Source organism: Loxodonta africana, chromosome 16 (assembly GCF_030014295.1).
Source record: "Loxodonta africana isolate mLoxAfr1 chromosome 16, mLoxAfr1.hap2, whole genome shotgun sequence".
NCBI classification, from domain to species: Eukaryota; Metazoa; Chordata; class Mammalia; order Proboscidea; family Elephantidae; genus Loxodonta; species Loxodonta africana.
This window is the reverse complement of record NC_087357.1, coordinates 1,032,911-1,056,643: the sequence shown is the minus strand read 5'-3', so window position 1 is coordinate 1,056,643 and position 23,733 is coordinate 1,032,911. Positions and strand designations below refer to the sequence as shown.

Below are 23,733 nucleotides of genomic sequence, written 5' to 3'. Positions count from 1 at the left end.
TCTATTATGAAATCATTCTGCATCCCACTTTGAAATGTGGCATCTGGGGTCTTAAATGCTAACAAGCGGCCATCTAAGATGCATCAATTGGTCTCAACCCACCTGGAGCAAAGGAAAATGAAGAACACCAAGGCCACACGACAACTAAGAGCCCAAGAGACAGAAAGGGCCACATGAACCAGAGACTTACATCATCCTGAGACCAGAAGAACTAGTTGGTGCCCGGCCACAATCGATGACTGCCCTGACAGGGAGCACAGCAGAGGACTCCTGAGGGAGCAGGAGATCAGTGGGATACAGACCCCAAATTCTCATGAAAAGACCAAACTTAATGGTCTGACTGAGACTAGAGGAATCCCGGCGGCCATGCACCCCAGACCTTCTGTTGGCACAGGACAGGAACCATCCCCGAAGACAACTCATCAGACATGAAAGGGACTGGTCAGCGGGAGGGAGAGAGACGCTGATGAAGAGTGAGCTAATTATATCAGGTGGACACTTGAGATTGTGTTGGCAACTCTTGTCTGGAGGGGGGATGGGAGGATAGAGAGAGAGGGAAGCCGGCAAAATTGTCAAGAAAGGAGAGACTGAAAGGGCTGACTCAAGACGGGGAGAGCAATTGGGAGTAGGGAGTAAGATGTATGTAAACTTATATGTGACAGACTGATTGGATTTGTAAACGTTCACTTGAAGCTTAATAAAAGTTATAAAAAAAAAAAAAAGGAATAGAGTAGCAACTATGCAAACATATTGAAACAGTAAACACAAGAATCATGCCATGTAAAAGATAAAATACTAAGTGTCATGGATTGAATTGTGTCCCCCCAAAATGTCTATCAATTTGCCTAGGTCGTGATTCCCAGTATTGTGTAACTGTCCACTATTTTGTCATCTGATGTGATTTTTCTATGTGTTGTAAATCCTATCTCTATGATGTTAATGAGATGGAATTAGCGGCAATTAACGTAGACTCACTCCATCTACAAGATTAATCTACAATTTAAGCCAATATCTTTTGAGATGTAAAAGAGAGAAGTGAGCAGCACTGGGAGCAGAGTGTGTCCTTTGGACCCAGGATCCCCGTGCCTAAGAAGCTCCTAAACCAGGGGAAGATTAATGACAAGGACCTTCTTCCAGGGCCAACAGAGAGTTAAAGCCTTCTCCTGGACCTGGCACCCTGAATTTGCACTTCTAGCTGACTAGACTGCGGGAATAAACTTTTGTTTGTTGAAAAAAAAAAAAAAAAAAAACAGATAGTTATACAATGCAAGCAAAGTTGAGAAAATTGAAGTAGACAGCCACCAATGGAACAGTCAGAGATCTTGGCTGTGTTTGGGGAAAGAATATATTCTAGAGAAAGAACACAGTCCATTTTTGAGAACTCAGTTCAGATGGCTAAGGCAGACCAAGAAAGGTGCCATCTATCCTATTTCAGCTTCATCAAAAGCAGGGCAGGAGAGTGGATATAGTGAGAGAAAGAAAAGGTAAGTAAGTAGAGAAATAGAAGAAAAAAGAGAGTTTCTCACTTCGTGAAACCTGGAGCATTTAGTACTGTTTATGAGGTAAGAGGAGCATTTAGGCAGTACAAATTGTTAAGCATTCCACTGCTAACCAAAAGGTTGGAGGTTCAAGTTCACCTAGAGGCACCTGGGAAGAAAGGCCTGGTAATCTTCTTCTGAAAAATTATCCTTTGAAAATCCTACAGAGCACACTTCTACTCTGACACACATGCAGTCAACTTGAGCCAGAATTGACTTGATGGTAACTGTTATTTATTGGCTGATTTTAATCATCATCCTCTGGATTATGACTGATCTGTGGTTATAGCTGTTGCTGCTGTGTGCCTTGGAGTTGATTGCAACTCATAGCTACCCGACCCAACATAGCAGAACTGTCCCAAGAGTTTTCTAGACTATAATCTTTACAGGATCAGATCTCCAGGTTTTCCTCTCCAGGAGCAGTTGGTGGTTTCAAACCTCTGACCTTCCAGTTAGAAGCCAAGTGCTTAACCATTGCACCACGAGGGATCCTTATGACTGTAGCTACATAACTACTTTTATAACTTTTAAATGTATTTGTTTTGTATATAATAATTCCAGAAACTCAAATGGGTGAAATTATTATTTATTTTTAAATTCTAAAATAAGAAAAATTATGATGATAAGAAAAATGTGTAGATGAGATACCATCTCACCCCAGCATTACTGGCACGAATCAAAAAAACATGGGACAACAAATGTTGAAGAGGCTGCTGGGAGATTGGAACTCTTATGCACTGCTGGTGGGAATGCAAAATGATACAACCATTTTGGAAGACAATACAGCTCTTCCTTAAAAATTAGGAAGCTAGAAATAGAAATACCATATATTCCAGCAATCCCACTCCTAGGAATATATCCTAGAGAAATAAGAGTCATCACCCAGACAGACATATGCACACCCATGTTCATTGCAGCATTCTTCACAATAGCAAAAAGATGGAAACAACCTAGATGCCCATCAACAAATGAATGGATAAACAAATTGTGGTACATACACACAATGGAGTGTTACACACTGATAAAGCATAATGATGAATCTGTGAAGCATCTCATAACATGGGTGAATTATGCTGAGTGAAATCAGTAAATCACAAAAAGACAAATATTGTATGAGACCACTATTGTAAAAACTCATGAAAAGGTTTACACACAAAAAGAAACAATCCTTGATGGTTACAAGGGAGAGGAAATGTGGGGATAGAAAAACACTAAATAGACAATAGGTAAGTTCTAACTTTGGTACAGGGTAAGACAGTACACAATACTAGGGAAGCCAGCACAACTTGTACAAGGCAAGGTCATGGTAGCTCCACAGATACATTCAAACTCCCCAAGGGACCAAATTGCTGGGCTGAGGACTGTGGGGACCATGGTTTTAGCAAACATCTAGCTCAACTGGCGTAACATAGTTTATAAAGAAAATGCTCTACATTCTACTTTGGTGAGTAGCGTCTGGGGTTTTAAAAGCCTATGAGTGGCCATGTAGGATACTCCATTGGTCACACCCCTTTGAGGGGCAAGGGAGAATGAAGAAGACTAAAGATACAAGGGAAAGATTAGTCCAAAGGGCTAATGGACCACAACTGTCACGGCCTCCACCAGAAAGGTCCAGTACAACGAGGTGTTGCCCGGCTACTACCGCTGACTGCTCTGATGGGGATCACAATACAGGGTCCCAGAGAGAGCTGGAGAAAAATGTAGAACAAAATTCTAATTCAAAAAGAAAGACCAGACTTGCTGGCCTGACAGAGGCTGGAGAAACCCTGAGAGTATGGCCCCTGTACATGCTATCAGCTCAGTAATGAAGTCACTCCTGAGGTTCACCATTCGGTCAAAGATTGGACAGAACCATAAAACAAAATAAGAGCAAAGGGGCACACCAGCCCAGAGGCAAGGACTAGAAGGCAAGAGGGGACAGGAAAGCTGGTAATACAGAACTTAAGTTTGAGGAGGGAGAGTGTTGACATGTCATGGGGTAGTTAACCAATGTCATAAAACAATATGTGTATTCACTGTTTAATGAGAAGCTAGTGTGTTCTGTAAACCTTCATCTAAAGTACAATAAAAAAAAGTTAAAAAAAAAAAAAAAGAAAAAAGTGTAGAATAGTAAGACAACCAAAGGATTCTCTTTACTCCTGTTTTCTACCACTATTATAAAGTTGTAAAATACAGTGACAGAAAATTGGACATAATAGGTTAACTTTGAAGAAATAATGTACGATAATGTAAAGAGGCAGCATCTGACAATGGCAACAAAGGAGATGAAACCACCAGAATAACCTTAAAGTCTGGATTATTCACTGCATTGTGTGTTTCTAGACACTCCACAACCTTCCAAGAAAAGAATATAAAAATCAGTGGGTCTGATTTCGATTACAGAATATACAGTCTAGTGTAGCTGTGACAAGATAAATGGAAGATACAGTAATGGTAACATACCCATTTGCCTTTATTAAGTGTCCATGCCATATATATACATATGTTGTTGTTGTTAGGTGCTGTAGAGTCAGTTCCGACCCTATAGGACAGAATAGAACGGCCCCATAGGGTTTCCAAGGAGCAGCTGGTGGATTTGAACTGCTCAGCTTTTGGTTAGCAGCTGAACTCTTAACCACTATGCCACCAGGGCTCCTATATATCTCTATATATCTATATCTATCATAGTTGCTTGGCAAAGCTCCAGTTTCGTCTACAGTGGATGCTACACAAAGAATTGCTATTTATAGGTGTTTCACCTCTTTCTCCAGTTCCTTTCAACTCACTCTTTCAAAACATTTGGCCCAAATTAAATGTCAAAGTGATAAAAGAAATATTTTAAATAAATGTAATGCTGAAAAGTAGAGTGAGAAAATATCACTAGAAATTGTTAAGCGACAAGGCTGTTGAAGTCAATACGGAGGAGAATTTTTAAACTTGAAGCTATTCAATGTGTTCCAAAGACATAGATGGCCAAAATACATTTTAAAAACTTCTTTTGACTTAAGAGAAAATGCATGCCAATATTTTAAAGATAGCAGAATACTTACATCTTTAGCAACATTTTACCACCCAGTAATTTGCCTAGGGCTGCCTTCATATCCCTATTCCTCAGGCTATATATGACAGGATTCAGGCTGGGAGGTAACACAGAGTATAACACAGACATGAAAAGATTCAGTGATGATGCAGGTTTATAGTTGGTGCCTAAATATGTAACAACGCCTGAAAAGAGGAACAAGGCCATCACAGTGAGGTGGGGCATGCAGGTGGAGACAATTTTGAACCTGCCTTGAGCAGATGGAATCCTTAAGACAGCTGAGAAAATGTGAACATAAGAGACAATCATGAAAAGGAAGCATAAAAAGGCAAAGGAAAAGCTGGCAATTATAAATGCATATTCTAGAATTTGCTCCCCAGGACAAGCAAGTGTAAGCAGTGATGGAATGTCACAGAAGAACTGGTGCACTATGTTGGGCCCATAGAAATTGACAGAGAATGTACCTGTTACATGGATGGATCCATAGACAAATCCGCTGAGCCATGACACAGTCACCATCTGCACACAGGAGCCTCTATTCATAATGGTCTCATAGCGTAAAGGATGGCAGATGGCAGCATAGCGGTCGTAGGACATGACTACAAGGAGGGCATACTCTGTGCTCCCAAAAAAAAGAAAAAGAAAAATTTGTGAGGCACATCCTAGGAAGGAGATAGAATGACTCTTAGTCAGAGAGTTCATGATGGACTTGGGGACTGTGACAGAGATGAAGCCAATATCAATCAAGGACAAATTCTTCAGGAAGAAAAACATAGGGGCATGGAGATGCAGATCAATGGTGGTGAGGGCGACAATGAGGAGGTTCCCTGTCAATGCCGTCAGGTAAATGAGGAAGAAGAGGGCTGCATACAGTCTCTGTAGCATCCAGTCATCAGGGAATCCCATGAGCAAAAATTCCATTATGATGGTTATGTTGGCTAGTTTCTCAGGAATGCTGATTCTTGCCTGTGGAAATAAAGATAACACTGATAACTAGTTCACTCAGATATGAACTCAGTAGCCTGAATCTTCTGGTTATATTAACAAGCAAAGGGTGGAGCAAACACCCTTAACATGGCTTGATTCTGTTTGGAGTGAAGCTTATCAGAAAAGTCTCAGGAAAATAGCATACAGTACAGCTCCACTTTCTTAATGGTAATGGAAGCAGTTAATGCACTGGGCTGCTACCCTAAAGGCTGGTGGTTTGAGTACATCGAAATCTGTCTCAGAAGAGACCCAATAGTTTACTTGCAATAAATTAGCCATTGAAAAGCCTATGGAGAATAGTTTTACCCTGACACGGATGGGGTTGCCATGAATATGAATGGATTCGAGTGCAACTGTATTTTTTTTCTTGTGATATTAGAGAGAACAAACTGAAATATGATTGGCATTCAAGGCAGTTAAGAAAAAGGCAGAGGATGCAACAAAGTGCATCTGTCCAGGAAGCAAGAAAAAGTTATATTGCCTCCCATGCCTTAGGAGATTACTATGCAGGTGTAGGGGTTTGAGCCTTGGTGGAGCAGTGGTTAAGTGCTCTGCTACTAAATGAAAGCTTCATCCAAAAGTTTGGTGGTTCTAACCCACCAGCTGTTCCACGGGAGAAAGATGTGGTAGTCTGCTTCCCTTGGAAACTCTGTGGGGCAGACCTACTCTGTCTTACACGGCTGCTATGAGTCAGAATTGACTAGACGGCAACGGGTTTGGTTTTAAGGTTATGGGTGTTAGGATATATTCTACATTTAAAGTTATTAACACAGACTTTCTCTTTTCTACTGACTGCTTCCAGGAGTCATTTGATAAACACTGCTCTTGACCTTGGTGAAAATGAAATAAAATATACCCACTGCCATCGAGTCGATTCCACCTCATAGTGACCCTATAGGACAGAGTAGAACTGCCCCATAGAGTTTCCGAGGAGTGCCTGGCAGATTCAAACTGCCATCCTCTTGGTTAGCAACTGAGCTCTTAACCACTACGCCACCAGAGTTTCTGAAAATAAAATATAGTAGAATAAAAAGAAAAGCATGGGTTTGTGAATGGTGGTTAAAAATAATACAAAGAAGGTCCTAGGTAGAACAGGGTAGAGGCCTACCTTAGTATCACAGTGGGATGGTGTCTTTTCTAAATCTTTTCTAGTTGACGTCAAATAGAAGAGTTTTTAGTAAAGTTTAGGATGTCCCCACTGTCACTTCTTACCTGTTTACTAGAGAGTAGAGAGTAACTGCTGCTGTGATGGAAGGTCTCCTCTCTCCTTGTAAACTACAGCCATGACAGTGGTCTTGCCTGAGACAGTACAACAGCTTTTTCAACATCCACTATTTCCTCATTCTCACATTTACAAATGTATCTTTTTTTTTTTTTTTAAATTTTCTCCCTTGCCCCTCCAGCTTTCATTTAAACAAAACACCTGGAAACTAATTGGGTAGTAATAGTCTTATCAATTAGCACAGGTTTCTTCTATGGATACAGATGACAATGTTAAAATTTCCTCTTCCTGAAGACATCAGAAGAAAAGAGTCACATAAATTTATCAAAATATAACAAATTTATCATTATTCACAGAGATTTCTCTTCCCTTTGGTTAGAACTGGCAGTCAGGCATGAAGTGGAAAGACCCCAACAGGCACAGTAGGAGTAGGATGGGGCATATTTCCCTCTTCCATCCCTCCATGAAAGTGTTCTTATACATGTGGAAGCAAAGGGCCATGCTGTGTCTGCCCTCAGTGGACACCTTCATTCTGGAACGGCGGGGTATTCCACGACGAAGGCTGCTTAATTATCTCACCAGTCCTGTGTGCCTTCTGAGTTTCATATGAGGTCACCACTGTATAATTGGGGTGAGATTTATGCTCCGAGGTCCATGAACACCAGGATTAGGACCACACAGAAGGGTAATTCAAATGCCCCTAGGGGTTTTCTGTGATGAGAATATACAAGGACTGTCTGAATACGTTCATTTTGTTTCTTTCTGTTCATTAATGTGTTACAACACTAACTTTTTAGTAGAAAATAGGATAGTTGAATCCAAGTATAGAAATTTATATTCAGGAATACTTATTAGGTCCAAATATTGTTTTGTTTTATTGTTGCTTAGCTTTGCTTTTTTTTTTTTTTTTTTTGGTCATTTTAACACTAGTATCTATGAAAATATTACTTGTGTAAAATAAGCAATGTAGGAAAAAATTAATGTGAAACGTGCCTGGAGAGGCTCATTCACAAATTTCTTCCCAGGAAGAACTAGAGTTGCACATTTGGGAATGTTTCCTTCAAAAATCTTCCTATTACTTGCCATACATATTTATAAAAATACATCTTTTGACATTCATCATGTGTGGTTCAGAGATTCAGTTTTCACACACAGCAATATTCTTCATGGCTTTGTGTTTTTATCTATTTTTTGCTATGGTTGGGTGCCCTCAAGTTGATTCTGATTCAGCGACCCTATGCAACAGAGTAAAACTGTACCAATAGGGTTGTCTTTGTTGTAATCCTTACCGAAGCAGATGGCAGAGTCTCTCTTCTGCAGAGTGGCTGGGTGGATTTGAACCACCAAATTTTTGGTTAGCAGCCTAGCACTTAACCGTTATGCCAGCAGTTCTCCTTATTATTCCATGGCATTGGTATTCAGTATTTGAAAATCCTGTCTTCTCTTTGCAAGCAGACTTTTGATTAACGTAGTTATAATTACATTTTCTGTGCACATGTTTATTTGGTTGTTTAGGTATTTCTTGCAGTTTAATTGATACAGCACACTTGGATAATTTATTGATAACTGATGGATTGTATATGTTTATTCTTCCAAAAACATTTGCAAAGGTATACTCCTACCGAGCCTTTAAGTGTTTTCAATTAACTCATACCTATCACAACAAAACATTTTAATGTACATTTGGTATTTTTGAAACTCACTACTAAAAATGAAATCACGTAATTATTCCAAATAGCCTCCTCCAACTATAACAGGATTTAGGATATTATTTTTGGCTAACAGCATTTATAAATTATATATGTGAGTGTGTGTGTATATGCACACACATATATATTTCATTTTTTATTGTTGTTGAGAGTATACACAGCAAACCATACACCAATTCAACAATTTCTACATATACAATTCAGTGGTGTTGATGTCATTCTTCAATTTGTGTAATTATCTTACTCTCCTTCTCTGAATTTTTCTTCTCTCAGTAACATGAATTCACTGCCCCGTAAGCTTCCTATCTGATGGTTCTAGTTTTTGTAGTCAATTTCATCCCACATAGACAGTACTTCAAAAGAGCATGATGTTCAAAGCAAACAGTTTTTACTAAATAAGCTAACCTATTGTTCAGTTTAAATAAAACTTCAGAGGATACATTGGTTGACGATTTAAAGATTATCTCAGGGAAACAGTTTCAGGATTTCATCCATGCTCAATGCCCCTAGAAAATCTGGTTGCATGAGAATTTGGATTTCTATTCTGCATTTCCCCCCTTTTGGTAAGAACTCTTCCACAGAATCCTGGATCAAAATGTTCAGTAATGTGAGCCAGGTACCATCCAATTCTTCTGGTCTCATAGCAAAGAAAGCATTTGTTCATGGAAGTAATTAGGCACACATTCCATTTCCTCCTCCTATTCCTGGCTCTCCCTCTTTTTCTGCTGCTCCAGGTGAATAGACCAATTGTAACTTGGCTGGCCACTTGCAAGCTTTTGAGACCCTGGCATTTGTCTTTTTGTTGAATTGTATAAATATAAATATATATATATGTACGCATATTTATATGTACACACATACCATATATAGATCTAGTTCTGCATCTGCACCTAGGTATATAGGCAGATAGATATAGAGATACAGTAAAACCTACCAAAGCAAGAACCTGTGTAAGGCAGAAATATGTCAGAGAAGGAAAACTCAAATATTTTCCACTAAAACAAGCAATAGAAAAGTAGGAAGACTACACCCCATCAAAGTTGGAAAACTTGCAAGACCCGGGAAAATAAGGAAGTTCCATTGAGTTCCAGCTCTCATGGGTTTCACTGTACATTCAAATCAGACCAGTTGCCATTGATGTGATCCTGATTCCTGGCGACCCATGTGTGTCAGAGCAGAACTATGCTCCTTAGGGTTTTCAACGGCTGACTTTTCAAAAGAAGATCACCAGGCCTTTCTTTCTTGGCACCTCTGGATGGACTTCCAATTAGTAACCAAGTCCGTAAGCATTTGCACCACCCAGGGACTATACATATATATATATACACACATGTCTATATATACACATAGAAGACCCTCCATGAGGTAGATTGACACAGTGGCTGCAACAATGAGCTTAAGCATAACAATGATTGTAAGGATGGTGCAGGACTGGGCAGTGTTTCGTTCTGTTGTGCACAGGGTCGCTAGGAGTCAGAACCGACTCGACAGCACCTAACATATATACACATGTGTATTGCTATGAGTTGGAATCAACTCGACAGCACTGGGTTTGGGTTTTATATATACAAAACATATAGACACGTCTATATATACATGTCTGGCGCCGTAGTTAAGAGCTATGACTTCTAACCAAAAAAAGGTCAGCAGTCCCAACTCACCAGTTGCTCCCTTGAAACCCTGTGGGGCAGATCTATTCTGTTATATAGGGTCCCTATGTGTTGGAATCAACTTGTCAGCAACGGGTTTGGTTTGGTTTTATATATACACAGAGGAGTCCTGGTGGCACTGTGGTTAAGCACTTGGCTGCTAACCAAAAGGTCAGCAGTTAGAACCTACCAGCTGTTCTGTGTGAGGAAGATGTGGCAGTTTGCTTCTGTAATGATTTACAGCGTTGGATACCCTATGGGGAAGTTCTACTCTGTACTATAGCGTTGCTATGAGTCGTAATTGACTGGATGACAACGGGTTTGTTTTATATATATAAAACTAGACAAATAGACACATGTTTATTTTATATATATAAAACTAGACAAATAGACACGTTTATATGTGTACATGTCTGTGCACATATGTGCAAGGAGCCCTGGTTGTGCAATGGTTAAACACTTGGCTGCTACTTGACAGGTTAGAGTTTTGGACCCACCGGGAGAAAGACCTGGTGACCTGCTTCTGTAAACATTACAGCCATGAAAACCCTATGGAGCAGTTCTTTTCTGTTTCACGGAGTCACTGTGAGTCAGAATCAACTCAGCGGCACCTAACAACAACAACACATATACATGCATACATGCATATGCCGTATACTCAGTCAATGTTTAGAATATTTTATCTAGATTTGGTATATATTTGTGATTTGATTTTTGTGTACACACATGTTAAAAGAGAAAAAAAATATCGTCATGACATTCAGTGCAGAAAAGGCAATGAAAAAGTCCAACACCTTTTAATAATACAATGTCAACAAAACAACAATAACCAACTTTTCTACAAATGATTGAATGTATTAAGGTGATGGAACATAATAGCTATACCAAAAGGGCAGTGGCAGGTAAATTGAGCAGCATTAGGCTCCAGCTTCTGCCTGATGGACATTTTCCCCTTTTCTTCTTTATCCCAGATCCTCAGTAAACAGCAGTGATCTTTCTCCTGAGTTTCTGAGTCTGTGGTCTTATTTCTGTCATATGCGTAACTTTGGGTGGCTGTGGAGCAAATGGCACCTGAGAACAGCAAACAGCAGGAGGGAGAAGGGGGCTCCGGGATGTGAACTGAGAGCACATATGGAGAGGCCCTCACTCTCTTTATTTTCATGCATTCCTCCTCCCCTCACCACCACTGCTCATTTTGTCTGTTCCATCCCTTGACTGTCTGTGTTCTCATATGTGCTACTACTTTTACTGTTTGATTATATATTTTTGCGATAATAAAAATAAAAGTAATAGAGAAAAAAACATATTTCTTCTAGACTCGAAGGAGCTCTGGTTGCAAAGTGCTAAGCACTTGGCTGCTAACCAAAAGGTCAACGGTTCGATCCCATCAGCCACTCTGTGGGAGAAAGATGTGGCAGATTGTTTCCATAAAACTTACAGCTTTGGAAACCCAATGGGGCAGTTCTATGCTGTGCTACAGGGTTGCTATGAGTCAGAATCAACTCAACGGCAATGGGTTTGGTTTTGGATCCTAGGCTCTATATCCTAAGATAGCTAAATGAACTGCTGGCCAGCAAGGTTAAAAATACATATATATATATATTTGGACTATTTCTAAATTTCTACTAATTTGTGTGTGATGTAAATTAGATATGTCTTCATGAATTCTAAATGTTAGAGTTATGAGTAAGTCCTAAAAAAAGCCTGGAGGCAGATATTTAATCAATATGAAGAAAGCATTTTAGAAAGCTATATTTGATTCTTAAAATTAATTTACATTTTTATATATGAATGCATATCATATAGAAAAGTCACTGGGAAACTAAAAAGTGAAAATATTTCATCTGATATAATGTGATTATGTTTAATGCATAAATATTTCATGCAAAATTGTAAGAAAAAGAAAAACTAACTTTCAAAGAAAAAAATAGAAAAAGAACCTGAACATAAAATGTATAAATAAAACCATACAAATGAAATGTATAAATGAAAAATATTTAAGTTCAGTAATAATGTCATAACACATTGGCAATTTTCATGTATGAAAATAAAAAAATTTCAAAATTGGTGATTTTAAAGCTGGTTGAACAGCGTGAGACAGATACCTTCATACCCTGTCGGTAGTGTGCAAATTGATGTGAGACCCCTGAAACTATTGCCCTAAGATAGTCTTTAAACCTTAAACCAAAAATATCCCTTTAAGATCACAATAGAGGGTCCAGGACAGAGCTGGAGAAAAATGTAGCACAAAATTCTAGCTCAAAAAGAAAGACCAGACTTGCTGGCCTGACAGAGACTGGAGAAACCCTAAGAGTATGGCTCCTGGACACTCTTTTAGCTCAATTCAGTCAAAGATTGGACAGGCCCATAAAACCAAATGAGCCTAAAGAGCACACCAGCCCAGGAGCAAGGACCAGAAGGCGGGAGGGAACAGGAAAGCTGGTAATAGGCAACCTAAGGTTGAGAAGAGAGAATGTTGACATGTCATGGGGTTGGTAACCAATGTCATAAAATAATATGTGTACTAAAAAAAAAAAAAAAAAAAAGCTTCTTAAAATCAAATGATAGTTTAGTTTAACTAGTAAAGAAAACCTGCCTTGAACATTATGTCCTTTCAAGATCTATCTATATGTGATCAAATTGACAACACCAACTGGAAAGATTAGATAGGAACATTAGGAGGCAGTGAGTGTGTGTGTCTGTGGGAGGAACAACACAAAAAATGGTGGTGAGAATAGATGCGCAACTTGATGACTGTAATGAATATCACTGAGCTTTACACGTTGAAACTTGTTGGTGCATATTTTTACTGTGTATGTTCTCAACAACAAATAAAACAATAAAATCAACTATTAAAAAAGATATCATGGATATTTTCATAACAAAGGAACCATATTAGTAAATGTTATTGTTGTTTGTACAGATGGATCAGAATTTATTAGCCAATCCCATATTGATGAGCATCAAGTTGTTTTCAATATTGTGCTATAACATTTTTTTGAAATTGGCTTTTTTTTTTATTAAGGTATAATTTGTATGTCATAAAATCCACCCATTTAAGTGTATAATTTGATGAGTTTTAGAAATATTCGTATACATTTAAAAAAAAGAAAATTGACATGAGGCTCTAGGAGTCACTTTTTCCACATGTAACAGTACATTTAAGTAAATAATTAACATCCTTTGATCTGGATGTTCTATTTTAGGTATCAGTTCTAATTATAATCATACATATAAACAAATGTATACATTAATGAGTTAACTGAATACTTATATATAAAGGCAATTACCTACAATCTATATTTATAAGAATAGGTTAAGAGCTATAACAATTTAATATATCTTTAGAATACAATATATAAAGTGACTATATCCTCTATTTCAGAGAAGTATGTTGATATATAATGGTACATATACCGGTTAAAATGTAGGTTAACTTAATTACATGATTTTCTGTAGTTTGGGATTTTAGTTAAAGTCATTTATATTACTATCCCAGAAGAACCCAGTGCCCTCGAGTCGATTCCAACTCATAGCGACCCTCTAGGACAGAGTAGAACTGCGCCATAGAATTTCTGAGGAGCGCCTGGCGGATTTGAACTGCCGATCCTTTGGTTAGCAGCCATAGCACTTAACCACTACGCCACCAGGGTTTCCTATATTACTATAAAACAATACAAATCTATAACAGTATGCTGAAGCATGTATTTGGGTGTATATATATATAGAAGACATATAATAATAAATAAAAGATTTGTTAATCAAATAATGATTCCTATGAATCAATGGCAATGTTTACAGGATATTTTCAGGAGCTAAAAAGTCACCTTAAAAACAGTATAAAATGTATTTTAATTTTATTTATTACTTAATCTTTCAGTATATAGCTTAGATTCATTATGCTTCTTTATGATCTCCTCTACCCCTCAATATGATTACAATATGAGCAATTCTACACAAACAGAAATCTAAACTCACAGAAATCCTGCACTTGAAGGAAAAGTACAGGAGATGAAACCAGTCTAAACCTGTTTAGAACATCACACTAATTCTGGATTTACCCTGTAGCAAAACCCCGTATCTCTACACAAGAGAACTGACTACAGTGTGTATTAGCTCAGTCAAGTCTTTAATACAGGCTTTAGCTTTAATTTACAGTAATCGTATTTAACAATGGGCAGTGGTGGTTGAGTGGTAGAATTCCTCCCTTACATGCTGGAGACCTGGATTCAATTTCCAGGCATTACTCCTCAAGCACAGTCATCATCCACCTGTTAGGGGATGCTTCAGTGTTGCTAAAATGCTGAACAGTGTCAGAGAAGCAATCAGACTAAGACAGACCAGGAAGAAGGGCCTGGAAACCTACTTCAAAAATTCAAACAGCAAAAACCCTGTAAATTACATCAAACACCTATGTTCATCCAAAGACTTCACCAAAAGAGTAAAAAGATTAACTACAGACTGGGAAAAAGTTTTTAGCTATGACATTTATGATCAGCACCTGATCTCTAAAATCTACATGATACTGCAAAAACTCAACTGCAAAAAGACAAATAACCCAATTAAAAAAAGGGCAAAAGATATGAACAGACACTTCACTAAAGAAGACATTCAGGCAGCTAACAGATACATGAGGAGATGCTCACTATCATTAGCCATTAGAAAAATGCAAATCAAAACTACAATGAGATTCCATCTCAGTCCAACAAGGCTGGCATTAATCCAAAAAACACAAAACAATAAATGTTGGAGAGGCTGTGGAGAGACTGGAACGCTTTTACACTGCTGGTGGGAATGTAAAATGGTACAACCACTTTGGAAATTGATCTGGCACTTCCTTAAAAAGCTAGAAACAGAAGTAACATAAGATCCAGGAATCCCTCTCCTTGGAATATATCCTAGAGAAATAACAGCCTTTACACAAACAGATATATGCACACCCATGTTCATTGCAGCACTGTTTACAATAGCAAAAAGATGGAAGCAACCAAGGTGCCCATCATCGGATGAAAGCATAAATAAATTATGGTATTTTCACACAATGGAATACTACGCATTGATAAAGAACAGTGCTGAATCTGTGAAACATTACATTACATGGTGGAATCTGGAAGGCATTATGCTGAGTGAAATTAGTCAGTTGCAAAAGGACAAATATTGTATAAGAACACTATTGTAAGAACTCAAGAAAGAGTTTAAACAGAGAAGAAAATATTCTTTGACCTTTATGGGGGGGGAGGGAGGGAGCCTGGGAGAGGGGTATTTACTAATTAGATAGTAGATAAGAACTACATTAGGTGATGGGAAAGACAACACACAATACAGGGGAGGTCAGCACAACTGGACTAAACCAAGAGCAAAGAAGTTTCCGGAATAAACTGAATGCTTCGAAGTCCAGTGCAGCAGGGGCGGGGGTTTCGGGACCATGGTTTCTGGGGACATCTAAGTCAATTGGCATAATAAAATCTGTTAAGAAAACATTCTGCATCCCACCTTGGAGAGAGGCATCTGGGGTCTTTAACGCTAGCAAGCGGCCATCTAAGATGCATCAATTGGTCTCAACCCACTTGGATCAAAGGAGAACGAAGAACACCAAGGACACAAGGTAATTATGAGCCCAGGAGACAGAAAGGGCCACATAAACCACAGACTACGTCAACTTGAGACCAGAAGAGCTAGATGGTGCCTGGCTACAACCGATGACTGCACTGACAGGAAACATAACAGAGAACCCCTGAGGGAGCAGGAGAGCAGTGGGATGCAGACTCCAAATTCTCATAAAAAGACCAGACTTAATGGCCTGACTGAGACTAGAAGGACCCCAGTGTCATGGCCCCCAGACCTTCTGTTGACCCAGCACAGGAACCATTCCCAAAGCCAACTCTTCAGACATGGATTGGACTGGACAATGGGTTGGAGAGGGGCACTGGTGAGGAGTGAGCTTCTTGGATCAGGTGGACACTTGAGACTACATTGGCATCTCCTCTCTGGAGGGTAGATGAGAGGGTAGAGGGGGTTAGAAGCTGGCGAAATGGATACGAAAAGAGTGGAGGGAGGAAGTGGGATGTCTTATTAGGGGGAGAGCAATTGGGAGTATGTAGCAAGGTGTATATAAGTTTTTGTGTGAGAGACTGACTTGATTTGTAAACTTTCACTTAAAGTACAATAAAAATTAAAAAAAAAAAACTATAAATCACAATGGTTTAATCCATACCCACTTATGGAGATGACACAGGACCAGGCAGTGTTTCTTTACATTATGCATGGGTTTGACATCAGTCAGGGACTGAGTTAACAGCTGCTAACAACATGTTTTACTACAGGACACAAACAAATACACACACATACAAACATAGATTGAAAGAGAAATAGAGAAACAGAATTCTGTTTCACTCAGCATTTTATAAAACCATAATTTGGAAGAATGGGGAAGAGCAGATACCTGGAAGAAGAGCATTCCAACCAGAATGACTATCAACAGCAAAAAGTACCTGAAGCAGGAACAAAGAGGGCACTGGGACTTGAAGAGGGTGATGAGTGGGAAAATTCAGGACTATTACATAACTAAAGCATAGATGATGGCGAACTTTCTATAACAGTGGGAGGACTCCGGCTTGTCCTGAACGTGAGCTGAGGTGCAATTAATGTTGATCCTATGAATCAACTCAGCTGCTTCACTGAGGATAGTCGGAAGGCAGGTGAGGGAGGAAGCAGGTAGACCAGTTTGGGGGCTGTAGCCATGGTCTAAATGACAAATCATAGGAGTGTGACTCATGGTGGCATCAGCATAATTTGAAATAAATGGTAAACTGGAGAACAGAGAGGAAAGGATTTGCTGAGTTATTAAATGTGGTCGAGGGAGAAAAACAAATGAGTGAGAATCACACTTGGATTAATGGAAAGACAGAGTGAGGACTAGCTGACATACAGTGGAGAATGTTTAGTGGGAAGACCAGGAGTTACTAAAATAGTGAATTCTACTAAGTATAAAATTAGAATTTAATGATACAAAAGCATCATATGTACCTAAGAAAAGGAACATGGAATTTCAGTATCTGTGGTAAATTATTTCCTCTTGAGGGCTCTTTTAAAAAGTCATTAACATTAAAATACAGAGAAAAGGAAGGGGGGGGAAAAAGGAAGGGAAGGTATTGTCATATGTGACTAAACCAAGTTCAGATCAATCCCGTCTACTGGAGCAGGTCACAATGTATGCAGCATTTGTACACACAGAGGTAGCAATGGTCATTTCCATGCCAAGGTGGCAACAAAGAAGGTAGAAGTATTTTTGGGGGACGTAGTCAGGTAATCTGAGTAGGAAGAAATGTAAAATGACACATAGGAGTAAAAGAGGAGACAAGAAAAATGAATCTATACTTAAAGTGGAGAAGAAAAAAAAGATAAAAGGAGAAGGGACAAACAAAGAGGTCAAAGAGAAAAAGACAATAAAGAGGTCAAAGAGAAAAAGAAAGACAATAAAGGACATAAAAAAGGAAGTAATAAAAGTAAGGATGGAGGAAGGAACAACAAAAGAAAGGAAAAATGAAAGAAGGAAGGAAAGGTAATGCACAAAATTTGTGGAAGGATCTGGAATTAGAGAAGAGCCATCAGGAGCCCTGGTGGCAGAGTGGCTAGTTAAAATTCTCAGCTGGTGATTTGGACCTACCAGTCGCTCCCCAGGAGAAAGCTGTGGCAGTCTGTTTCTGTAAAGATTACAGACTTGGAAACCCTAGGGGGCAGCTCTGCTCTGTTTTATAGAGTCACTATGAGTCAGAATCAACTCCATGGCAATGGGTTTGGCTTTTGGGTTTTTTTTTTTTTTTTTTGGATTGAATTAGGAAAAGGAGAACTGGAATCATAAATATGTGTACATAAGAGACTTGTACAAAATTACTTCAGGACTGTGATATTCTGTGTTTATTCACAATGACATAAATATTTCTGGTGAGATCCTATTCTGAAATTTGACTTTTTGTAAGAGTGTTGTTATCACCATTTTTGGACATTCTTAATATCTGAGTGGCTGGCCAGCAACCACAGCAATTTGACCACTCTCTGATGATTTTACTGTGAAACCCATAATTAAATATTTAATTAGCATAAACAAATAGAACTCCTAAAGACAGGTTATAAGGAGTCCCACATCTTTATTTATTTATTTATTTATTTATTTATTTATTTATTTATTTATTTATTTATTTTTAATAATTTTTATTGAGCTTTAAGTGAAGGTTTACAAATCAAGTCAGTCTGTCACATATAAGCTTATATACACCTTACTCCATACTCCCACTTATTCTCCCCCTAATTAATCAGCCCTTCCAGTTTCTCCTTTCATGACAATTTTGCCAGCTTCCAACCCTCTCTGCCCTCCCATCCCGCCTCCAGACAGGAGATGCCAACACAGTCTCAAGTGTCCACCTGATACAAGTAGCTCACTCTTCATCAGTATCTCTCTCCTACCCATTGTCCAGTCCCTTCCATGTCTGATGAGTTGTCTTCGGGAATGGTTCCTGTCCTGGGCCAACAGAAGGTTTGGGGACCATGAGCACCGGGATTCTTCTAGTCTCAGTCAGACCATTAAGTCTGGTCTTTTTATGAAAATTCGGGGTCTGCATCCCACTGATCTCCTGCTCCCTCAGGGGTTCTCTGTTGTGCTCCCTGTCAGGGCAGTCATCGGTTGTGGCTGGGCACCATTTAGTTCTTCTGGTCTCAGAATGATGTAAGTCTCTGGTTCATGTGGCCCTTTCTGTCTCTTGGGCTCATAGTTATCATGTGACCTTGGTGTTCTTCATTCTCCTTTGATCCAGGTGAGTTGAGACCAATTGATGCATCTTAGATGGCCGCTTGTTAGCATTTAAGACCCCAGATGCCACATTTCAAAGTGGGATGCAGAATGTAGAATTATTTTGCCAATTGAATTAGAAGTCCCCTTAAGCCATAGTCCCCAAACCCCCGCCCTTGCTCCGCTGACCTTTGAAGCATTCAGTTTATCCCAGAAACTTCTTTGCTTTTGGTCCAGTCCAGTTGAGCTGACCTTCCGTGTATTGAGTATTGTCCTTCCCTTCACCTAAAGTAGTTCTTATCTAATAACTAATCAGTAAATAACCCTCTCCCTCCCTCCCCCCCTCGTAACCACAAAAGAATGTGTTCTTCTCAGTTTATACTATTTTTCAAGATCTTATAATAGTGGTTTTATACAATATTTGTCCTTTTGCCTCTGACTAATTTCACTCAGCATAATGCCTTCCAGGTTCCTCCGTGTTATGAAATGTTTCACAGATTCGTCGCTGTTCTTTATCGATGCGTAGTATTCCATTGTGTGAATATACCACAATTTATTTAACCATTCATCTGTTGATGGACACCTTGGTTGCTTCCAGCTTTTTGCCATTGTAACAGAGCTGCAATAAATGTGGGTGTGCATATATCTGTTTGTGTGAAGGCTCTTGTTTCTCTAGGGTATATTCCGAGGAGTGGGATTTGTGGGTTGTATGGTAGTTCTATTTCTAACTGTTTAAGAAAACACCAGATAGATTTCCAAAGTGGTTATACCATTTGACATTCCCACCAGCAGTGTATAAGAGTTCCAATCTCTCTGCAGTCTCTCCAACGTTTACTATCTTGTGTTTTCTGGATTAATGCCAGCCTTGTTGGAGTGAGATGGAATCTCATCGTAGTTTTAATTTGCATTTCTCTAATGGCTAATGATCGAGAGCATTTTCTCAGGTATCTGTTAGCTGCCTGAATGTCTTCTTTAGTGAAGTGTGTGTTCATATCCTTTGCCCACTTCTTGATTGGGTTGTTTATCTTTTTGTGGTTGAGTTTTGACAGAATCATGTAGATTTTAGAGATCAGGTGCTGGTCGGAGATGTCATAGCTGAAAATTCTTTCCCAGTCTGTAGGTGGTCTTTTTACTCTTTTGATGGAGTCTTTAGATGAGCATAGGTGTTTGATTTTCAGGAGCTCCCAGTTATCTGGTTTCCCTTCGTCATTTTTGGTAATGTTTTGTATTCTGTTTATGCCTTGTATTAGGGCTCCTAACGTTGTCCCTATATTTTCTTCCATGATCTTTATCGTTTTAGTCTTTATGTTTAGGTTTTTGATCCACTTGGAGTTAGTTTTTGTGCATGGTGTGAGGTATGGGTCCTGTTTCATTTTTTTGCAAATGGAAATCCAGTTATGCCAGCACCATTTGTTAAAAAGACTATCTTTTCCCCAATTAACTGACACTGGGCCTTTGTCAAATATCAGCTGCTCATATGTGGATGGATTTATATCTGGGTTCTCAATTCTGTTCCATTGGTCTATGTGCTTGTTGTTGTACCAGTACCAGGCTGTTTCCACTACTGTGGCTGTATAATAGGTTCTAAAATCAGGTAGAGCGAGGCCTCCTATTTTCTTCTTCTTTTTCAGTAATGCTTTGCTTATCTGAGGCTTCTTTCCCTTCCATATGAAGTTGGTGATTTGTTTCTCCATTACATTCAAAAATGACATTGGAATTTGGATCGGAAGTGCATGATATGTATAGATGGCTTTTGGTGCCACATCTTTATTTTAACAAAGAACACTTTAAAAATAAACCGTATTCCAGAACTTATAGTAAAACATGCTATTTTGCATGCCGATCTCCCAAAAGGTTGCAAAATTATGGGATGTTAGGAAACACTGACAATGAATGTAAGACATTCAGAATTTGCCCCCTGAAATCAATACCAGAAAGAGAGCCATTGAATTGAAAGTCTCCAAGCTACTCATTCACTACACAACAAATGACATAATAAAACTTTGACCTGTTATTCTGTTAGACAACATATTGTCACATTCTGTAGAATAGCAATAGGAGGATAAAGGTATCTCTTCATTTTGAAATAATTATCATCAGCCAAATCATACATTTAAATTATTTTTGCAAATGTAAATCAAGAAAATATTGTTGGTCTTTTGCCAGCTGTCAGTTTTTCTAGGGCCATCTGCACGTCCTTCTTTCTCAGGCTATACATGAGAGGATTAAGTGTGGGTGGTAACACAGTGTAAAGCACAGATACCAACACTTTTAGTGAAGATTTGAATATTTTTGCTAAATATGTAATAATTCCTGAAAAGAAGAGCAAGGTCATCACAGTGAGGTGGGGCATGCAAGTGGAGAGTTTTCACTCTGCCCTTTGCAGATGGGATTCTGAGAATGGTGGAAAAAATGTGAACATAAGACAGAACCATCAAAACAAAACAGAAGTGAAACAGCAGCTAGCAATAATAAATGCATATTCTAAGATATGCTCCCCATAGCAAGCAAGTGTAAGCAGTGATAGAACATCACAGAAGAATTGGTGCACTACGTTGCACCCACAGAAATTGACAGACAATGTACCTGCTACATGAATGGATCCATAGCCACAGCCACTGAGCCACGATGCAGCCACCATCTGCGCACAGGTACCTCTACTCGTAATGGTCTCATAGTGCAGAGGATGGCAGATGGCAGCATAGAGGTCATAGGGCATGACTATAACGAGGGCAAACTCTGTGCCTCCGAAAAAAAAAAAAAAAAAACAAGAAAAACCTGTGAGGCACATCCTAGGAAGGATATGGAATGCCTGTTGGCTAGAGAGTTCATGATGGACTTGGGCTCAGTGACAGATATAAATCAAGGACAAATTCTTCACAGAGAAATACATGGGGGTTTGGAGGTGCTGGTCTACAGTGGTAAGGGTGAAGATGAGGGGGCTCCCCATCAGTGCTGTCAGGTAAATGAGGAAGAAGAGTGCTGCATGGAATGTCTCTATTACCCAGTCACCAGGCAATCCCATGAGCAAGAACTCCACCAGGATGATCTTGTTGGTAAGTTTTTCAGACATGTCGATTCTTCACAGAGAAAACAGAATAGAAAGCACAGCTTCCTAACTTTTTCATTCACTGATTTCTTCTGTATCCTACCTGTTCTCTTCTGCCATAGCTTTACTCTCAAAGTACCTTATTCCTTTTTGTTATCAATGATTTTCTTCAGGACCTCAGTGTAATATAGGCTAATCCCAACATGTAAAATTTATTTCTTTTTAAAATATATAAAGTGAGTTATATTAATATGAACATTAACAAGGGTGCCTTAGTGGTGCAGGGCTTAAAGCACTCTACTGCTAATCAAAAGGTTAACTGTTTGAACCCGCTAGCCTGACTACAGTAGAAAGATGTGGCAGTCTGCTTCCATAAAGATATACAGCCTTGGAAACTCTATGAGGCAGTACTACCCTGCCTTACAGGGTTGCTGTGAGTTGAAATCAACTTGACATCAGTGAATTTTTTGGTCTGAATTTTGAACACTAATAAGCTTTTCTGTGAGTTGATGTAAAGAAAGAAGGGTTATACCATTTGCAGTGCCTGGAAGGGAGATGTGGTGACTTTGGAGAATATTCTGAATATAAGAAAAAACAACAAAACTAAACCCATTGCCGTCGAGTCAATTCCGACTCAAAGCTACCCTAAAACAGAGTAGAGCTGCCCCATAGGGTTTCCAAGAAGCAACTGGTGGATTCAAATTGCTGACCTTTTGGTTTGCAGCAGCAACTGTTAACTGCTGTGCCACCAGGGTTTCCATTCCGAATATATATTAAAAAAAAAAAAAACCATTGCCGTCGAGTCAATTCTGATTCATAGTGACCCTATAGGACAGAGTAGAACTGCCCCACAGAGCTTCCAAGGAGCGCCTGGCAGATTCAAACTGCTGACCCTTTGGTTAGCAGCCGTAGCACTTAGCCACTACACCACCAGGGTTTCCCCCATTCTGAATATACAAGAGCTAAATTCTTTGACTGAAATGATGAACAAATATGTTTTCCTTTTTCTACATGTTCTCCCCCAAATTTCTTAGATATATGTGCACTGTCCGGGATCCTCAGCAGAAAATATTTCAATTTTCTGCAATTAAGGAAATGCCTTGGATTTTCCAGAACTGTGTAAAATGTTGCAGGTAATTGGAAGGCAAAATAAATTAAGTAGACGTTGTTATAGCATGGTGAAGTTATCTTAAAATTATCCTTGTTATAAGTTTGTGTGGAGGTATGTAAATACGTATATGTATATAAAAAAAAATATGTATGTATTTCTGTGTATATGTTTGACCTGTCACCTTTGAGTCAATTCTGACTTATAGTGATCCTATAGGTTAGAGTAGAACTGCCCCACAGGATTTCCAAGGAGTGTCTGGTAGATTTGGTCAGCAGCCAAGCTCTTAACAATTGCACCACCAGGGATATATAGGATATAGATAGATGATAGATAGATTGATCGATCAATGGATGGATGGATGGGTGGGTGGATGGATGGATGGATGGATGGATGGATGGATGGATGGATGGATGGATGGATGGATGGATGGATGGACGGATGGATAGATACGGGTACATATAAATATATTGGTATGTAGATACATACATATACATATATATTTGAGGGAAATGTAAGAAAAAATTCCAAATTGCATATCTAATCTCACTCTTCACTTTCTCTAAAAGGTTGGTGGCCATTTTTTTTTTCTATGAAGAAGGACAATTGAATTAGTATCCCAATTACCAAGAGAACAAATCAGAAGGAAAGGAGTAGAACGTGATCA

The 23,733-nt window shown here is 39.0% G+C and overlaps 1 protein-coding gene across 1 annotated transcript; it reads right to left on the bottom strand.

Moving 5' to 3' along the window:
* Positions 1 to 4,467: 4,467 nt before the first annotated feature.
* LOC111748335 (olfactory receptor 14A16-like) lies at positions 4,468 to 21,982 on the bottom strand. Its single transcript, XM_064269891.1, has 2 exons — positions 21,791 to 21,982; positions 4,468 to 5,523 (listed from the first exon to the last, which is right to left on the bottom strand). Exons 1-2 carry the CDS (start codon positions 21,980 to 21,982, stop codon positions 4,564 to 4,566), a joined length of 1,152 nt encoding a protein of 383 aa, XP_064125961.1. The 3' UTR covers positions 4,468 to 4,563.
* Positions 21,983 to 23,733: the final 1,751 nt, after the last annotated feature.